This window comes from Pyrus communis, chromosome 10, assembly GCF_963583255.1.
Source record: "Pyrus communis chromosome 10, drPyrComm1.1, whole genome shotgun sequence".
NCBI lineage: Eukaryota > Viridiplantae > Streptophyta > Magnoliopsida > Rosales > Rosaceae > Pyrus > Pyrus communis.
This window is the reverse complement of record NC_084812.1, coordinates 12,284,397-12,303,642: the sequence shown is the minus strand read 5'-3', so window position 1 is coordinate 12,303,642 and position 19,246 is coordinate 12,284,397. Positions and strand designations below refer to the sequence as shown.

General features: G+C 36.7%; 4 protein-coding genes across 9 annotated transcripts; 1 reads left to right on the top strand and 3 right to left on the bottom strand.

Annotated features, from left to right (window-relative positions):
* Positions 1-282: 282 nt before the first annotated feature.
* On the bottom strand, positions 283-3,147 carry LOC137746884 (NADH dehydrogenase [ubiquinone] iron-sulfur protein 4, mitochondrial-like). The gene is made up of 5 exons (XM_068486902.1): positions 2,902-3,147; positions 2,294-2,382; positions 1,704-1,833; positions 1,327-1,356; positions 283-684 (listed from the first exon to the last, which is right to left on the bottom strand). The coding sequence occupies exons 1-5, from the start codon at positions 3,058-3,060 to the stop codon at positions 625-627; spliced, it is 468 nt and encodes a 155-aa protein (XP_068343003.1). The 5' UTR covers positions 3,061-3,147; the 3' UTR covers positions 283-624.
* Positions 3,148-5,067: 1,920 nt separating this feature from the next.
* On the top strand, positions 5,068-9,760 carry LOC137746734 (telomere repeat-binding factor 2). 6 transcript variants are annotated; one of them, XM_068486741.1, is made up of 8 exons: positions 5,068-5,266; positions 5,397-5,452; positions 5,979-6,161; positions 6,386-6,615; positions 7,349-7,433; positions 7,736-7,819; positions 8,557-8,890; positions 9,446-9,760. In XM_068486741.1, the coding sequence occupies exons 3-8, from the start codon at positions 6,012-6,014 to the stop codon at positions 9,454-9,456; spliced, it is 894 nt and encodes a 297-aa protein (XP_068342842.1). In that variant the 5' UTR covers positions 5,068-5,266; positions 5,397-5,452; positions 5,979-6,011; the 3' UTR covers positions 9,457-9,760. The 6 variants fall into 6 exon arrangements, with proteins under 6 accessions (XP_068342842.1, XP_068342836.1, XP_068342837.1 ...); XM_068486735.1 differs by having other exon boundaries at positions 9,273-9,760; XM_068486736.1 differs by having other exon boundaries at positions 5,964-6,161; positions 9,273-9,760.
* An 81-nt stretch (positions 9,761-9,841) lies between these two features.
* LOC137746732 (pentatricopeptide repeat-containing protein At5g67570, chloroplastic) lies at positions 9,842-14,762 on the bottom strand. The gene is made up of 9 exons (XM_068486734.1): positions 14,085-14,762; positions 13,771-13,962; positions 13,046-13,127; positions 12,763-12,954; positions 12,555-12,668; positions 12,241-12,334; positions 12,000-12,157; positions 10,900-11,337; positions 9,842-10,581 (listed from the first exon to the last, which is right to left on the bottom strand). Exons 1-9 carry the CDS (start codon positions 14,663-14,665, stop codon positions 9,844-9,846), a joined length of 2,589 nt encoding a protein of 862 aa, XP_068342835.1. The 5' UTR covers positions 14,666-14,762; the 3' UTR covers positions 9,842-9,843.
* An 865-nt stretch (positions 14,763-15,627) lies between these two features.
* Positions 15,628-16,536, bottom strand: LOC137747863 (cytochrome b561 and DOMON domain-containing protein At5g47530-like). Its single transcript, XM_068488003.1, has one exon. The coding sequence runs from the start codon at positions 16,534-16,536 to the stop codon at positions 15,628-15,630; it is 909 nt and encodes a 302-aa protein (XP_068344104.1).
* Between the last annotated feature and the right edge of the window lie 2,710 nt (positions 16,537-19,246).

Genomic DNA, 19,246 nt, shown 5'->3' with positions numbered 1-19,246 from the left:
TCATATATGGACATATGATCTACCCATTACCATCCAACTGTTTGATCACATAAACCAATCAATTTAGTAGTACATAATGACCGTAGAAAGTGGGCGACTGACTGTAGCACAACTTTTAATTTAATGTCGTTTTTGGTTCCATCGTGTTCACCCAAACAGATGGTCAAAACTCAACACGTAATTTCAAATTCCCGAGCTACCAAGTGCAGCAGGTACCAGTGAGCCAGCAAAGAGATTGAGATATAGCAAAGGTGGGAAACAGAGAGGAGAGGCAGAAGAAGTAAAAAATTCAAACTGCAGTGCATTGCAAGCAAAGCTATCCGTTCCATCATTTCTCGAACTGGGATTGAAATGCACGTATGGGGAATACAACGAAATACAAAACATGGAATACAAAAACTGTAAAAATACTATCGAACAGACAAGAAATACAAAGGCACTGTCATTTATACCAAAGAAATAGGAGAAGATACTTCACAGCATGAATCGCGTTTATTACTGTAGTCTGTGTTTCATTTGGACCAAGTAACTCGTTCAATGAAATACGACAAGGGTACTGCAAAGAATTGTTGCAACAGCCTCCCTCCTGAGATTGACCACGGAAACAAAACCATTGAAGCAAAATCAATTCTCCTCAGTTTTGGGGAGGCCTTTAAACTTGAAGTTGTCTGCATATGCTTTCACCTGAAGCCGGAGATACAGTAAGAAAGATTCATTTTTACATCTCAAGATATAAAAACAAAAAAAACAAACCCAATATTTTAATACAAATAATCAGAAATTTCTATCTCGAGGGCGGGCAACACCTCATTACTCAATTTCTTAACGATTCCAGGAAAATAGGAAGCAGCTAAGATTAACTACCTAACTAGAAATGGACTATCCTGCTGCCATTTTTGCCAATCTATTCTCCATAATACTACACACAAAGCTTAAAGCGGTTAAACTGTTTTGGCATGAATTGGCAGAACGGAAAAAGTACTGTACAACTTCAATAAAACACTTAATATAGAAAATGCTGGCTTAGGGAGCTAAAATCAATGGAGTCCAAAACTGAAATGACAACAGTTGTAGCTTCTACAGGTCCTTCAGAGCAGGTCCTCGCTTCATCAGGAAAAAGAAACCAAAGGGTTGTGATTCATGAAAATTTCACGATGATTTTATATTCTAATTTCCAAACAGAACCAACATCTTAATCTCAAATGACAACAGTCTTCTGTATGGGTGCTACCCCCAAAACCATAAATACATTTAAGAAATAATAACAAAAAGAAACTGTTATGAGAATGAAATAGCTTCAGAGAGTATGAAGAAAGAATCACATACCCTCAACAATGGCGTTTGCCGCCTTTTAACCTGCAGATGAGTTCAAGAACTGTCATTATTAGGTCAAAGGGAAGTTAAAATAAAAAATCATAGATAAAAGAATTTGCACCCATCATAAAAGAACATATTTTCAAAGTAAACCAACAGTTAAAGGGCTACCAGTCTACTACCATAACTTATATCAAGCACAAAATCGCACAAAATCGTTTATAGCTGGAAGGTAATATCTGGAATTCAATGACTATATGCCTAGTTCTTTTTCCCCATATGGGGGATGAACATATCCCTAGGTCAAAAACACACAAATTTTCCTTAAGAAACACAACAAAGGGCAGCCCTAAACCCGATGGAGGACAAAGAAAATGAACAAAACATACCACATAATCCCAACCATGTCTCTGTGCAAAGGACTTTGCAGCGTCTTCGCTGTCAAAACCCAGTGTCGAATCACCAACGTGTGCGTATGGGTCCCCAGTGGAAGTCCATCCCATCAATGGATTCTCCCACCTACAAACATATCAAAAAGATGAGCCATTAATCATCCAATTATGCTAACATAATAATCATCTGATATTTAAGAGAGAACAAAAAGAAGCTTATTTCAAGGCTCGACTATGACCTGACTTAAAATATCCCAAACAAAATCCAAGAAAGGTGCCATCTAGCTAAAGCAGCGCAGTTCTAAGGTTTTATTGTCATGTTAAAACTACCGGAGGAGCAGAAAATATTCAAAAATAGAAAGTTTAGTTATAAATGAAGAGATTGACTGATAACACAACATTCACATTGGTTAACACAAAACTCTGTAAAAACTAAGCGGTATAAAACCTATCTGCCCACCATGAACCACATCAGAAGATACAACCCTTCAGAAACAAATCCAAAATATATAACCGAATCAGCAATCCCTCAAAAGTCCAAATACTTTTCCAATGGGAACTATTAAATGGGGAACCAAAAAACATACTTTTGTGTTGACACAAAGTTGATTTTCCACTTCCCAACTTTCCCTGATCCTTGCTGAGATGCAGTTCTTGCAGGTGAGTATATTATAACCTGTCATGCGTCCCCAAAAATGGATAACTTCCCAATCACAATGAATTTTAAATTAAAAAAAAAAATGACATTAACCATGTCCAGCTTGTGACTTTCATCAAAAACTAAAAAAATAGAAACTTCAACCTCAAAATTTACCATTTTCTTACCAATGCATAGGTACCAAAAACCAAAAACTAGAGACTAAAAACGAAGTGATTATCAAACGGTGCTAAAATGCGAGGAGACCAAAATTTTAAATCAAATTTACAAACCAAATGAAGTGTACTAATAGTAAATATGCACGTTAATCAACATTTAAGTACTAATCAAATCATCAACATCTACATCATTTGGTATACAAAATTCAGCTTAGAAATTTGATCTCCTAGCATCACCCATGCCCAGTACCCTAATTCTCGATCCATAAACCAAAAAAATCAGATTGGGATTGGGTTATGTGCATCCATTTCAGAAACTGTGTCAAAATTAGAGAAAATTTCGAATTGAATTTCAGAAGGAAAACGAAAAGGATCATACCCTCCGGCGAAGATGTTCGTCGGGAATGCCGGCGACCTTTCCGATCTCGCCGGGCATGTACTCGACTAGAGCGTCCGTCGAGAACGAACTGGACCTTGAGGCAACAGAGGCTCGGAGAAGACGAGCGTGGTTTGATATGCGCTGCAGAGAGCTCGCCATCGCAGGTTCACGAATCAACGGAAGAACCAAAACTCACGCGCGCCTTGTGAAATGTAGAAGTTGCAGCTGAAACCGAAATGTTGTTTTTCAAGTTTCAACTATTTTGATGAAATTTACTTTTTCACTACTTTAATTTTAAGTATACAGAAACTGCCCAAAACTTTGGTTTATTTTTATTTTTGTCAAACTATAGATTTATTAGATTAAATATTATATTAGAGAATCGACAGAATTCGAAATTACAACACTCTTCTTCAACATTATGATAAAGAGTTACTTGCTAACCACCCATAACTAAGTTGAATTGGTAATATCTAAGCCCCAAAATCTAATACGAGCATCTCAAAGAGATTTTTAAGGGTAATTTTTTAAATACAAGTTTGTACACATAACTGAGTGCAATAACGTTTTAGGATTCATATAACCGATCTCACTTAGTAAAAAAAGGCTTTGTTGTTATTGTATATATGATGATATTTAAATTACTCTGAACTAATTTGTATATAGCACGATTTTAACTTTTGTGTACAAAGAAAGGATATAACACTTTATCAAATTGATTTAACTCACATATGCACTTGGCACTTTGAAAACCAAAATATTTTACTTCATAGTTTTACACTCCAACATACTTTGCAAATTTATACTATTGATATTCATGAAAGGAGTACCGAACTCGAAACCTTAAATGTAGTAATGAATGCTCTTGAATATTTGTGGATTGAGAAATGAAGGGGGATGTATTCAATTGGGAATTTGAGAGATTTTAATAGATTTATAAATCTATGGGTTTTTATCGAGTTTAACTGATTTGTAGATATTCTATAAAAAATTTTGATTCAATTCTCTCGAAATCTCATAAGAAGATGTGAGATTTGTAGATGCTTAAAATACACTACAAAATCTCTCCAATTCCCTCTAATTCCTTAACCTTACTAAATTCTTTAAATTCAAATTCAAATTAAATACATCTGAAATGTTATAAACTTTCTTAAAATTCTAATTGAATACACCTAGATTTCAAAGGATTTTAATAAACTATTTTAAAATCATGATTGAATACACATTGAATTTCAGAGAATCACTTAAAATCCTAATTGAGTACCTCTGGATTCATTAAAATAATTAAAACCCCTCAAAATCTCAATTGAATACACTCCTAGTCTCCAATTTAATAACTTGGTTTTGTGATGTAAAATAAACTAAAGGCCGTAAAATCTATAGCAAGGCCCAAGCATCGCAAACTTGAGGACACAACCCGCGTTTTGAAGAGAATGACGTCGCGAAAAAAAAAAAAAAAAAAAAAAACTTGTCATGTTGTTCCTAAAATATGAATATATTTCTTTTTGCCAAACTCCATTTGCTAGCCCAAAATGGCATTTCGGGATTACTATTTCTTTAATTTGTTTTCTTATTTGTACTCCTAGAAAAATGAGGGCTAAAAGGCATTGTATAATCTTTTATATTAGAAAATCAATAAATTTTAAGGTTCTCAGTTCTTGGTGAGTTCTTGATTGTTAGTGAATTCTAACTTAGGTTAATTCGTTGTTAATTTGTGGAGTCATTTGATATAATGTTGTTTGTATCTATCCTACTATTTTTCCTCCACTTTTTTTTATTTCTCATTTTTCACATTTGTTTTTGTATCTCAATTACAAAAAAAATAAAAACTAAAAATCATATAATTACCGATTAGACCTTAATTTTTGTATGAACACAAAAGGTTTTGCTCAAATAAAGTTTTTCAAAAGAATGCGTTCTTCGTTAACTTCCTTATTCAAAAAGCACAAAAATAAAATAAATAAAAGAGAGAATAAAAGAAAACACAGAAAAAGTATAGGGGTGAAAGTGTATAGTGCTTTCGAAATGAGGGGTCTAACATAATTTAGAGAAACCGAAGACCCCTATTAGCAAGCATAAACCATTTGGCGGGTCCCATCCCTCAGGCCTGGCTGTCCATCTCTCAAAAGGGTAGGCCGAGCGAGACAAAAACAAAACCTGGAAGAATTTCAATTACAACAATTTTTCTCCTTCTAATTTTCGGACAAAATTCGACACTTGAACACCAAGAGTCCATAAAATAAAATTCATGTAAATATTTGTATGAATTTAGCAAAATTCTCAGATTCTTCAAATTTCGGATAATCCAGCCAATCTCTCAGCTGCCCACATTTTCCGTCAGCTCCTCGGTGATTTCTGCGATCCGGTAATCCTCTGCTTCCCTTCTCTCTTTTTTCTTTTCAGTTTTTCACCGGCTACTTGCCGGAATTTCAATTTTTTGAAAATCTCGCTCGTATTTTATGAGAATTAGATTCTGGGGTTTTTTGCGTGTGCAGGAATTGCCGACATGCATTGCCATTTGATGCAATTGATGTGAATTTTCTTAGTTGAGGTGAGCGAGATGGAATTCAAGTTCTTGTAAAAGTTCAGAAATTTAGTGGATTTAGACAGAATTTAACGTAAAAAATGATAAATTGTTAAGCTTGTAACCTTTATTAAATTGATATACCCAGTTGGAATTTTTGCACAGTTAATTGTAATTTCAGGCTAGAACATTGTGTCAAGTCTCCCGTTAGCTCCAAGTATTCCATTTTTTTCTTAAATCGTCTTAGGTCTTCCTCTGCTTCTTCAGCCTTGGATTGCATTTTCCAAAATCGTTTTTTAATCAAAGAAAAAAAAACTGACTTGAAAACGGAATATATAATTTAGTGGATGAGTTCAATTCCACAGGGGTTTTAAGTTTCACTGTAGGGTTTTTTTTTTACCCTCCTTATATATTCATTTATATTGGGTTGGGGGAATTATGGTAAAATTATAATTGTTGGTCTTTTAAGTTACTATATTGTAGTTGAAGCTTTTTACCATTCAAAATTTGATAATCTATGAAGTTCTGAAAAGTGCAGAAATTGACTTGGCAGATTTCGTTCTGGAAGGGCTCTGGATTTCGGTTGATGGGTGCTCCTAAGCAGAAGTGGACTTCCGAAGAAGAAGAAGCCCTTAAAGCTGGAGTACTTAAACATGGGGCAGGAAAGTGGCGCACAATACTGACAGATCCAGAATTCAATACTATCTTACATCTGCGTTCAAATGTTGATCTCAAGGTCTCCATTTTCGAGACTTTAGCCTTAGTCGGTATTGTTAAACTAATATAGAAAAATGTGGATGTACAAAATCTTCTTCGGATTTAAAGGTCTATTATTTGAGCTGGATAAGTTATTCTTTTCATATCCTAAAAGAGTACTGTACAGATTCATGCTTGATTTGGTTGTAAATATTAGATTTTGTGTTTTTGTTTAATAACGCTTGTAGTTGTTTCCTTGGATAGGACAAGTGGAGAAATATAAATGTGACTGCAATATGGGGTTCTCGACAGAAGGCTAAGCTTGCACTTAAAAGGAACTTACCAACTCCTAAACATGAGAACAACAATAACCCTTTGGCTGTGAGCACTGTAATCCAAAGTCATAAAGAGGTGGTTGACGCTAAGCCTCTTGCCATTTCTGGTGGAAAGTCGCAGACTACTGAATCAAAAGATTCAAAACATCCAATTTCCAGGTTAGATCTCCACTGATTTTATGGATATTGAATGTACATTCATTCTGTGATAAGAACTGGATCTGAAAATTCTTGATCTAATGGGATAACGGTCAAATAACTGGTCCGCATTAAGGATCAACGGTACCTGTTATTTTGACCCTCAATTCATTATCTTATTTCCATAAAATCTCGTACTCATGAATATTGTCACCGTAAAGCGAATGGCATGAAAATGTTAATGTTGTACAAATGAATTTTATCACTTGCATCTATAATATTTTGTCTTTAGGAGTTCTGTGATAGGTATGACTGTCCTGTGAAATATATTTTACCTTTTTTTCTCAATCCCTTTTCGTTTCATGCCTACTCTATACTCTCACTTTGTATTTCCTGAACAATAGAATAGGAATTCTCTATATAAGCATAGCTGTAAAGGTCACTTTAACTGAAGACTGTTGATATGGAAAGAGAGCCTTGAGTGTGTCCGAGGATTTGTCATCCGATCTGGATAGGTTTTCTAGTCGTACCTCTATTGATACGAGGGGCTGCTCCACTCTTCTATTGGTTTAGTGCTGGCATATGAGTATGGTTACATTTGCTAATTTGCGAGGCAGTTTTCTGATATCCTTCTACATTTACAAAAATATGTTTTGAGACGACTCCACATCTTATTCTTCCTTTAAAATGGCGAAAAGAACATTGTACTTTATGACATGCTATCGTATTTTTCTTGACATCTGGTTGGTTTTAGGTTGGATCACCTTATATTAGAAGCTATTACAAATTTGAAGGAGCCAGGGGGTTCTGACAGAGCTGCAATTGTTATGTACATAGAGGTATATATATTGTGAGTCTTTCATTCATAGTTTTGGAAACCCGTCTCATAGAAAACTTTCAGAACTGTTTCGTGTTTAAATAACAAACATTTAACAAGTCAAACTAAAGTACATAATTCTGTCATCTTTGAATGCAAATGAGTTGAAAATGAATGGATTGAAAATAGGGGAGAGTGCATGCTTTCTTCATATTTTATGTTTTATGTATCATTCCGCTGTCAATATCAAATTTCCTCAATAACTCATTTACTAATACTTGATCTTTTGGAGAAATTTCGACATTATCACTTTTCATTTTGTAGGAGCAATATTGGGCACCACCAAACCTAAAAAAGCTACTGTCATCAAAATTAAAGCATATGACAACCAACAGAAAGCTGGTTAAGGTAATTAACCTCTCAAGTTTTGGTATCTTAGAGCACATTTACTGTAGTATGTTTGGACTGAGACTGCATTTATCTGATTGATGTAAGAAACCTTGGCCTGTAAGCCTGAAAAATGTATTGATGACAATATATACTAGAATTTTAAGTCTAAGGTCATACTGAAGCTCTATGTAGCATGCGATGCATGAGAACAAACATAAATACTCAAAAAATGGTCTCGTGTTGAAGAAAAATCTCTTTGTTTGGAAAGGAAGAATCCAGTTTCAGGCTTCTCATGGAGTCTTTGGTGACGACGATTTAGACTCAAGGACGAGTCTTTTTCAACCAGGGAACAAGGCTCTCCATGAGTACTTGGGTCCTTTATCCAATTAGGCTAGGGTTCTCGTTATTTTGGGTTAGCTATTTTATTATTTCTCATGTTTCCCTTTATGTTTTATTGTTTTATGTAGTCCCAATAGGGTTAGGATTTATTAAGCAGTCTTAATTCCGGATTAATTAGGTAAGCTCTAGTAGGATTAAGATTTCGTAGTAAACAAAGATACGGAATGTTAGGTGATGTAGGATGGGATTGAGCAGCGGGTTTAAGTTGATAAGACTCACAATTGTGGATGTGTATGAATCAGGACTTACCTCCCACCTGAAACGAAGTTTATAATAGGAATAGACATTCTTAATGAAAAAACAAAAAATTACGTGATCATATCTAAGGAATTTGTTTTTTTCGGTCTGTGTTGCAGGTAAAGCATAGATACAGAATTCCAGCAACTTCTGAAAAAAGAAGAAGCTCTTCAGCATTGCTTCCCAATGGAAAGCAGAAGGATTCATCAAGAACAGATAAGAGTGACGTCAACATCCTTACTAAATCCCAAGTAGATGCAGATTTAACCAAGATGAGAAGCATGACTGCACAAGAGGCTGCTGCTGCTGCTGCACAGGCGGTAGCAGAGGCAGAGGTTGCCATCGCAGCAGCTGAAGAGGCAGCAAGGGAGGCGGAGGCGGCAGAAGCTGAAGCAGAAGCAGCACAAGTTTTTGCCAAAGCAGCAATGAAAGCATTGAAATGTAGAAAACTTGGTAAAGTTCTCTTAAGCAATTTCACATCATAAGTTGACCTTTCACATAAAATGTGTGTAGACTGTGAGTATTCCCTTGTAGGATGCTATCTTTGCATCCTTTTAACTTTTGAATTTTGTGAGCTTGGCCAATATTTGGATAAATGCTGCCCGAATTCTTGTCAAGTTACTGAAAGATCGCAGTTTTATCCACTAGCATGTTGTATAGTGATATGCAAATACTAGTTTTTTTCATGCTAAAATAAATTTGCAAGATTCATGATTTCTCGCTCCAAAGTTATATATTATCATGCAAAGATTCATGTATAAAAATTTATTTTGGTAAAACTAATCTAGTACTCCTATCCATGCCCTTTATGTATTTCTTTGCAATTTTTTTGCAGACCTTCACATGAAACTCTCATATGGGTTAACTCATTCTTGAGCAAGAACCATGCGTGGGATGATGATACGCTGGTGCAGCGATGTCTTCATGTGTCTAGTGTAAATAGTTTGGGATTGTATATTTGGAACGTTGGAGCTTTGTCTGTGAACCTTCCTTGTTCTCTTTTTACAGGTATCATGTAAGAAGCTTATAGGTTTTCTGTTTCAGAGTTAAAATGATGAGTAAACACAAGCGAAGGAAAGAGCGGGTTTTTCATGCCAAGGTAGATAAATTATGCGCATTTGCAGTTGTCGCTGTTGTGTAAGTGCATCGGAGAATTACTATTCTTAGAAAATAAGAGATTTTCACTGGACATTTGCTCTCTCTCACGAACGCACACACCCACCTAGGAAAGTTTCCCGAAGAATGAAACATAAAATTTGATATATGCATCTGTAAACACATTGAGTTTCAGAGTTGTAGGCCAAAATACTTTTCTTACATACACATTGACAGAAATATGCTAAATTGAAATCTGAGATGTTCATCTTTCTGAAGGGATCTGGTTCGAATGAAAGTCTAAACTTCTGTTATTGTTGAAAGGGGAAGAGTATCCCATCCCTTTTCCTTCTTTCCTTCCAAGCTTCCAGTATTTCATTTGCCGCGGGCAAATCCGAGCCGTGAGAATCAACTCCATTTACCAGCGTTTCAATTTCCTCATCGACTTCTGAGTGTTCACCATCTTCATCTGAAACATAATCCATTGACCTAACCATGTCTATGTCTCTTCTGGTGCGGGTCTTACCAACAGAAAACTCATCTGAGGGAATGTCAATACTCTCACCAGCAAGATGATCCCTCCCCAGCTTGGGGATACCATCAACCGAATCCAAATAATGATTCGGAATAACCAGTTTGTTACCATCAAATCCCTTGTTGCTATAGACCGAGGATGATGCATCTGTGGCTCCACTGCCAAAATAGCCGGGACTTGATAAGCCTCTTGATCTGTAAGACCGACAAAGATAAAGCAATGATCTTTTCAAGTTTATGACCGTGGCTTCCGATGTTACATCACAATTGTTTAGAGCATCCAGCAGTTCCTCTAAACCATCCTGACTGATCGCGTCTCCATTTTTCTCGGAAAGGTCCGTCCACTGCCTTTCGCTGATTTGAAACGGGGCGTGAGCCATGGCGCTGACCAAGGCTACGGCTCTCTTATAATCACGCCGGACTGTAGCTTGATATACCATTTCAGTGAAGAAAAACGGATGGGGGATTTCTCCAGCTTCCAAAATTGCATCAAATGCGTGCTCGAGTAGATGGCACTGCATCAAACAGATTACAAAGTATAAGTTCCCGACTCATCCAGTGGTTACAGAAAACAAGACCGCAAAACCACACAAGTGATAGGGATACTGAAAAAGATGAAACAAATCAAAAACCAGAATTTAAAAGTCGAGAGCTTTCAAGAAGAATCAAAAGGAGATCTACATGTTTCCTAATACCTCAATAAATTCTTGGATTTCATTCCAAACAAGGTGCATTTAGTGGAAAGATGAACACTATCACTGGACACAGTAAAAAAATAAAAGGGTTCGATGTAAGAAGACGAAGAAATAAAGGCCGTTAGCTCTATACTTTACCTTCCCAGCTCTGGATGCTTCCACAAGTAGCGATGCGTGTTTACTTTGATCGATTTGATATCCAGACAAAGCCATTTCCTTGTACACATGTTCAAAGTATTCCCATTGTAGAGCACTGGCAGATGCCTTCAGCATTGAGATATATGTGTACTCATCGGGGGCAAGGGAAGTACCACCTCCATCTGGTAACGGATCAGAATCAGGTTTAACCGTCTTGATTTCTTCAAACAATTCTTTAGCTTTGAAAAACATATCGCTACGTCCAAAGACTTTCAGCATTGCATTTATGGTCCCTATGTTAGGGGAACACTGGGTTTTCATGTGTTCAAATATGGATATGCAGTCATCAATGCGTCTTCCCTCCATGGAAGACGTTATCATGCCTGTGAAGGTGACCTCCAAAGGTTTAGTATTCGGTACCTTTTTCATCTTCTCAACCTGCAGTCGGTATTAAAGACAACTTAGAATCAAGTGCTACTTTTTCATGCCATAGCTAGCTGAATATAGTTTCACCTCGCCCCACATACATGAAACTCGTTAATAAGGTAAACGTTGCTTATTATGTAGAAAGAAAAATGTCTAATCAAGTGGCAAACATCTCTGCAAACTCACAACGATCATCATTATATAAATGCATCCTTAAGAAAATTGTTTTAGGAACAAGTCCACCTAAAAATATTCAAAGCACCCACGCAGGAACACAAAGTAGTAAACGTAACCAAGCAAAATTTATAGAAATGAACATCATCTATTCCACGACAACTACACTATAAATTAATTGTCCATGCTTCAATTCTTGACGATCTGGAATGCGTAGATAGTTGAATGCAAACGTGTATGACTTGTGCCACAAGAAACTTCCTATATTTGCAATAAACCAATCATAACAGTACGAGGACCCCAGCGTAAAAACTTATTCCTTCATCCACCTCATTCAAGGAAAGAAAATGAATGACAAAAAACATGGCAGGAACTGCAGCAAGGATGACAATGCTGCCGAAGACTCTTCATCCACATATCATGCACAGTTTGATTACACCACATGTAAACAATTAAAGCCAGTCACAATAGACCTAAAATCCACAGAGAAAGAAACTTACTTCTACCAGGGCATCCTGCCACCTGCCACTGTTGCAAAGGCAGGAAGCTAACTCATAATATACACTGCCTGTTCCAACCACTCCTCTTTGTTCCATATCCCTAACTGCTTCCACTGCTTCATCAATTTTCCCTTCACACCAAAAAGCTTTGACAATAACTGGGAAATGATACATCATATGTAAGAGCATAAATAATGATACAGCATCCAAATCATACCACATGAGATACAAACAGAATTACCTTTGTAGTTAAGAGCTTTTGGAGCTTCTCCACTTTTTTTCATTTTCCTAAAGAGTTCGTGGACAAGGTCATATTTCCCAGATTGCAGCATTACCTTACAACAACAAGCACCTCCTATTAGAGTAAGACGTACATTGCTAGCAATAATACTGATATATACAAATATCTGATGGTAAACAAATATTTCAAATCAAGACTTATGTTTTTATTCTCGACCCCTGAGTCATTGTATTTCTGCATTTCTTTAGATCTTAACAAAAAAGACCTATGCTTGAAGGATTACGTGTTAATACATGACATTATCCAATTATTACCTCCATAGCAAGTCCATATGTTGCTCCATTAGGTTTCAGGCCACTCTTCCTCAACTGGTTAAAGACCCAAGATACACCCTTCCACTGATGGGTTTGAGCACAAGCATTCAGTAACTGGCAACCAATTTGGAAGAGAGAGAATCACATCAATGTAGAGATTAATCTATGACAAGGAATGACAGTGCAAAACATAAAATTGCTCTCTTACAGCATTATACACAATGACATCGGGTTCAACAACAGGGTCCCAGTTCGTGCGAGACAAACTCTTATTTCCTTTGAAAGGTTTCTGCCTCATGCATTCAATAATCTTCAGCAATTCCTTCAGAAGACCGGTTTGACCAAGTGTAACCACAATGCTATGGTAGGCAGCAACATCAGGATATATGTTGAAATCTCCCTGAATGACTTGCATGTAAGAATTTATTCAATAAATCTCTTTAAAGTATGACAGAGGATTCAGAAAAAAGTTGCAAAGAGCAAGGCATCACAAGCATCTGATTGAAAATGCGAAGAGCTTCATGGGGCCTTCGTGCCTTCCCAAGAACTGCCAAAAGTTTTGTATATACGAACCTACAACATGCATCAATTTGTCAACAACACAAAAGAGGGTAGTTTAATGGATCTGTGTAGATTTATAACTGAGCCAATAGCAGCATATCAAGTCAGTGAAGTCACACACCAATACTTTATACAAAAAATAGCAAAGGCTGTGAAAGAAAAGATTTTGGAAGATTCAATAGAGTAGTTCACAGGCCAAAAGTTGTTGCCTATAACAAAAGCACTACAGTATGGCATCTCATTGTTTTCAGTACATGACTACAGAATAATCAAAGTTCTACCAAACAATGAACAACCCACTTGAGGTACTTTAATCCTTCCCAAAATCAAGGTTGAGTTTGTTTCTGAATCTAAAACATTATTTGTTTGCGTGAGCAGGTTGATGTTCCTAAATATGGCTCCAGCACAAGAAAAATCCTTGCTTTTGCATCAAATCTATCCCAGAAAGAAAGCCAACAAAAAACTTTGACATATTGGATGACATCCTTGGCACGTATGACAATCGAGCTTCTTTCCATTATCCAAATTTTGAATTTTAAGACCCTTTAGTAGTTCAATTCAGGTCAGATTTTCCAAACTCACAAGTGGATATAGATAAATTGTGCTTGAAGAAACATATATGAAAGTAACCAAGGTTTTCACCAAATAAAGTTACCTGCTTTTGTAATGTTTATTCCCCTTATCATTGTATGCCCAATCCACAACAGACAATGCCTGTTTCCAACATCCCTTAGCACCAAGTCCTCCAAGAATTTTAAGCATCTGACCTTCAGTGAACTGCAACCCTGACTGTTTCATCATCTTCGAAAGCTTCCAGTCCCTCGCCGAAAACTCGGTAGAACTAAGCCTGCCCACAAAACCACCTCAAGAAAAAATAAACAAAATTCCCAAAATTGAAAAAATCCCAGATAGCACAGCATTCTAAAACCACTATCAATACATTCCAAAACCAAAAACCCCAATACATACCTATCAACAAGGAACTGAATCACCTCGCCCTCGCCACGTCTCCGCCGCTTAGAAGGGTCCCAGACCCTGTCTTCACCATTGAACCACTCTTCTTTCATCTCAATATCATCATCCAACACCCATTTCAACTCCTCGAGCTTCCGGGCCTCGAACATTTCCCTCAACGCATTCAGCTCCTCCTTCTTCAGCTTCTCTCCGCCGTACTCCGCACTAGTACTGGCGAGCTCTCGGAACCCAATTCTCTCAATCCCCTCCCAAGGCCTCCCAACCATGAATTCCTCGCCGCCACTCTTCGCTTTGACCGCTTTGGTGAAGTCCCTGAACTCGCGCTTGAGAGTTCGGAAATGGGTTTCTTCGGCCAAGGCCTGTTTTTGGGTCTGCGAGAACGGCGGAGATGGATCCGCCCCCGCGAGGCGGTTGAGCTTGCGGTTGTGTTTTTGGATTTCTTTTTTGCGGACGGTGTGGACGATCTTGGGAGTTGGGTGGACGCCTTTCTTGGTGAGGTTGCGTTTGATTTTATCAGTGTCGGGTTCGAATTGGGTGTGAGGGACTTGCGGGAGGGAAGCTTGCAGAGCTTCCATGGCTCAAGGTGTGAAGTGAAGAAATCCGAGGGTTTTAGGCGCTAAAAACCCAAAGGGGCTAAGGTTTTTGTGAAGATAAAAAGGGACGCGCGGACTCTCAGATAAAAAGGGATCCTCTCCTGAGCTTCGCCTCAGGTGCCTCCTATCCAACACACAAGACGATTGGATTCTACCATTATTATAATTTTTAGAGAATTTTTATTTATAATTGTTGGATTAAAATTCAACGAGTTTTATACGTTGATCAGAAAGCTCCTGAACCCAAGCTGAGGTGAGGATTCAATTCCTGAGCTGACCGTTTACATGGAAGTAAGTAAATAATGTAGTCCAATCCGTAAACCGTAGCCCTTTGTAAGGGTTGGCTTATGCCCCGCCAGCATAATATAGTACTATCCTTTTTTTAATTAAAAAAATTCGCAAACTGGAGCAATTTTACCATAGTATAGTGAACTGTAGTTTTGGTTCTAAATAAGCACGTGAGACATGAACTCATTTTAAGAAGTATATTGGAAAACTCCAAGAGATTGGTCTAGTGGAAAACGAGCATGAAATAAATGGCTTATTGTTTGACCCGAAAATCAAAAGAATATTGCCGCTCAATAAGATACTAAAAAACTACGTACAGACACGTGTTTTATTTTGACAAAAAAATTTCACCGACGTCAAAGATTAGTACTTTTGTTAATGTTTGTGGGGATTATGGCTTCGTCTAGTTATGGAATGATTTATGCATAAGCGGGCTATATATATTTGGATCACATAAAATTTCTACGTTTTTTACTTTTATTTTCTAATTTTTTTTTGGATGTTTAATAACGAGTCAGACAAAAATTGTCAATTGCTAATGGAATGTAACAAAAATACTGATATAAAAGTGCATACATGTCACAGAAACCAACTATTTAATGTAAGTATTCAATTACAAAAAAATTCAACCAAGAAATAAAAATAAAAGTATATAGTTACACTATTGTTTGGGTACTCCCGACTATTTCTTGCCCTGCAGCTCGATTGCTTCTAAACCTCGAAAGGAAAGAGCCTAGTTTTCGTAGCTCTAGGATTGCAGCGATGCATCCCAAAGTACCGATGATGGCAATGTAAGCCAATTTCCACTTGTTGGCCGGCTCCAATATGTCAAATCCTTTGAAAATATTGACGATGCTTAGGACGATTGTTCCATACCCCACAACCCAATGAAACCAGTTCCAATATTTCCTATTCTCGTCTGTCTTCTTCGGCCTCAAACAAAGAGCTACCGCTACTTGAATCGTGGCAAGGGCAAACAGAGTGATGCCGATGCATCTATGCCCCTTGTACTGAATCCCCGGAGATTTAGAGCCAAGAAAAATTCCAGTTCCCCACCCTGCAATCCCTCCAAGAAAAGCCAGCATTTGGCATCCTCTGTGAGCATGAAACCATGCCGGATCGGCCCCTTCGACTGTCTTGAGATACCTTGCAACGATTATGCCGATTGGCATAAGTATGCCCCAACTGATGGTATTGATAATTCCATGCGCATATTTTAAGGCGGACGTTGAAGTACTTCCCTTGCTTGTTTCAATTTTCCCGGAAAGAAAATCCAAGGTTCCAAAAGATTGCACGTTGGGTCCTGAAAGCGAGTGCATTCCGGGAGTGTTTCCAAACATGGGTCCTTGCTGCCAGACGTGGTGCACAACGCTGACATTGTTTGGAAGGCCTATGGTTGCAAAGATGATGAATTCGTTGTTCTCAAAAACTGCAGAGACGTCGTACAAAGGGAAGCTTACATTCCCTTGTTCCAAATGTGTCCCGTAACTTTTAATTGGTGAAGAGTAAACAGTAATAGTTCCGTCGGTTCTTTTGTAAGCGACAATGGCTTGTGAACTGACCATGCCAGTGGACGTAGGGTTTATGGCCCATGCAACCCATCTCGAGTCACTCACCACAGATTGTGTGAATGCAATGTCAACCGTGGCTGTCGACGGGTAGTAATTCCAGTGGATCGTCGAGTTCAAAACGGGCAGAGTACTGCATGCGGCGAAGGTTTTCTTGTTGGAGAAGGTACGGCTCGTGCATGGCAGTTGTGCGGCGGCTGAGGAGAAGACGGTAAACAGTAAGCAAATAACAAAGATAAACTTGGAAAGTGCCATAATTGTGTGTCTGTCGGGTTACAATTTAGAAGAAAGCAAGAGTTGATCGTTTGTTGTGGTTCATTGGCTTCTGCCTACGCCTATATATACACATTGCTAATGGAATGATTTCATAATCCTACATGAAGTAGGACTGCTCTGGTTGCTTGGGAGCCAAGCCTTCTATTTTCTAACCAGGAAAAGGAAACCCAATGTCAGGTGGTTTTCCTATTCAAATTTCACTTTTAATTAATATTCATGTTAAGATATATATATATATATATAGATTGCCATAGACATGATTTCATAATCCGACATGGAGTAGAACTGCCGGTTGCTTGGGAGCCAAGCCTTATCTATTTTCTAACTAGGAAAAGGAAACTCAATATCAGGTAATCCAATTTCAATTCTAATTAATTAAGGGTAATTTTCTTTTGTGGAAATTAGGTTCATATTCATGTTTTTTCTACTTCATTGATTAAAACCTTATTCATTTTCAATTTTTAATCAAGGTCCTTAGGTTTTAATAAACATCATTAATTATTTCAATAATAAAATATTTACATGTGAAGATAATCTTTTCAATTAAATTGTATTTCTAAATATATTCATTTAGTGTTAGAAACGTTACATTTGGTATATTTATATTTATTGCTAAATTTTGTATCATATATTTTTACTTTTAGTTTATACCCATTTGTAATTTGCAGTATATTTTTTTAAATTGTACCAACTTTCTTTTCAGTTTTAATTTGTACCCATATATTAATTTCTTTTTGTGCCCATATTTTTTAAACTTTTATTTGTACTCATAATTTTTTAACCTTTTATTTGTATTCATAATATGTTTATAATTTGTCCATTTTTCTTTAAAAATGTACCACTTTATTATATGCAAAATGTACCATTTTTTTTTTTTTTGTAAGTATCATTCTTTTTATGTAAAATGTACCATTTTTTAATGTAAAATCTATTTATTTTTTAACCCATTGTTTTTTATATAAAATGTACCCATCTAATTTTTATAAAACGTGGCGCTGTTTTTTTTTTTTTTTTTTTTTTTTTGTATAAAATGTACTCATTTTTTTTATGTGAAATGGACCCACATTTTTATATAAATGTATCAAATTTTTATATGTAAAATGTACCCTTATATAGATGTACTCATATTTTATAAAAATAAAAATAAATTTAGAATGCACCCATAAGCAATTTTTTTTTTTTTTGGTTGAAACCCATAAGCAAATTTCAATAATTAAATTGGTATTATAAATAAAAGCAAAATAACAGTTTGAGTCCTTATTGGTTTTATTGCATCTCTTTTGTTATTATGTCATTTATGTGGCAAGAGAGGGACTTCAATCTAAAATCTAAAGGGGCTTAAGGGGGCATTTGTTTGCCCTCAATAAACTTCCTTGGATTGGATTAAATTGGGTTAGCTAGGATTGTTGGCAGGTGTTTGATGCGAACAAGGAATACCATTGATGAGACTAAATCGGACTCGCACCGACTAAGTCTTTCGCTAGGCACTCTTAGCGAGGACCCCCAATATGTATGGGATTGCTAGTCTCGTCCCCAAACCTACTCCATTTGCCCGCTGCATTGTTTATACGCTGCGTCGTTTGCAAGCGTTCCTCTGCAACACGCTCTAATCACCGCCCAGATCTGAAACAAAGTCCCACCCACTGCCCAAACCTCAAAATCCAACCATCAAAATTTAAAAAAAAAAAAAAAAAAAACAACAAAAAATTCCAACTCCAAAATTCAAAATCCACCCATTGCCAAAAAATTTTGAGATGGCTTTATAGGCGGAGAAGCCAACGCATGTATCAGAGGGAGGAGACAGATCCGAAATTTTTGGGAAAAAAAAAAAGGATGAGGAAGGTGGAGATGCTTAACAGCGGCAAGAGGATGAGCTTGTTTTGAAGGATTTGCGATGAGCTTTACACCTGCATTAAAAGAGGGAGGAAAGAAGAAATGAGGCGAAAAGAAAAGATGCTTTGAGAGGGTAGTCTTTCAGGAGTAAAAAAGTAAAAGGTGAATAAATAATAAATATGCATTAAATAATATAAAATATTATTATATATACATTAAATAATATAAAATCTTACTATATATGCATTAATTAATATAATATTATAGTATTTTAATTATCTTGTTTTTTAGTTCGACATTGCACCAAATGTTTCACTAAGTTAGTCTAGCTTAGTCTAGTCTAAGCCAATCCAGCTTAATCCCTAAAGCTAGTCCAGTTCGAAATAATCTGGTGCAACAAACGTACCTAAAATGTATAAGGTTTAAGTCTATAACAGTTAGGAACGAGGACTGCAACTAAATGATCTCTTTCCTTTTTTCCACAACTTAAAATGTCATACGAGTTAAAAAGTGAATAACAGTAATGTGAATTTTAGGGTCATCACCTGCATTCTGAATCCTTCAAGCCGAATATATATTTTGTTTCGGTGTGATCTTT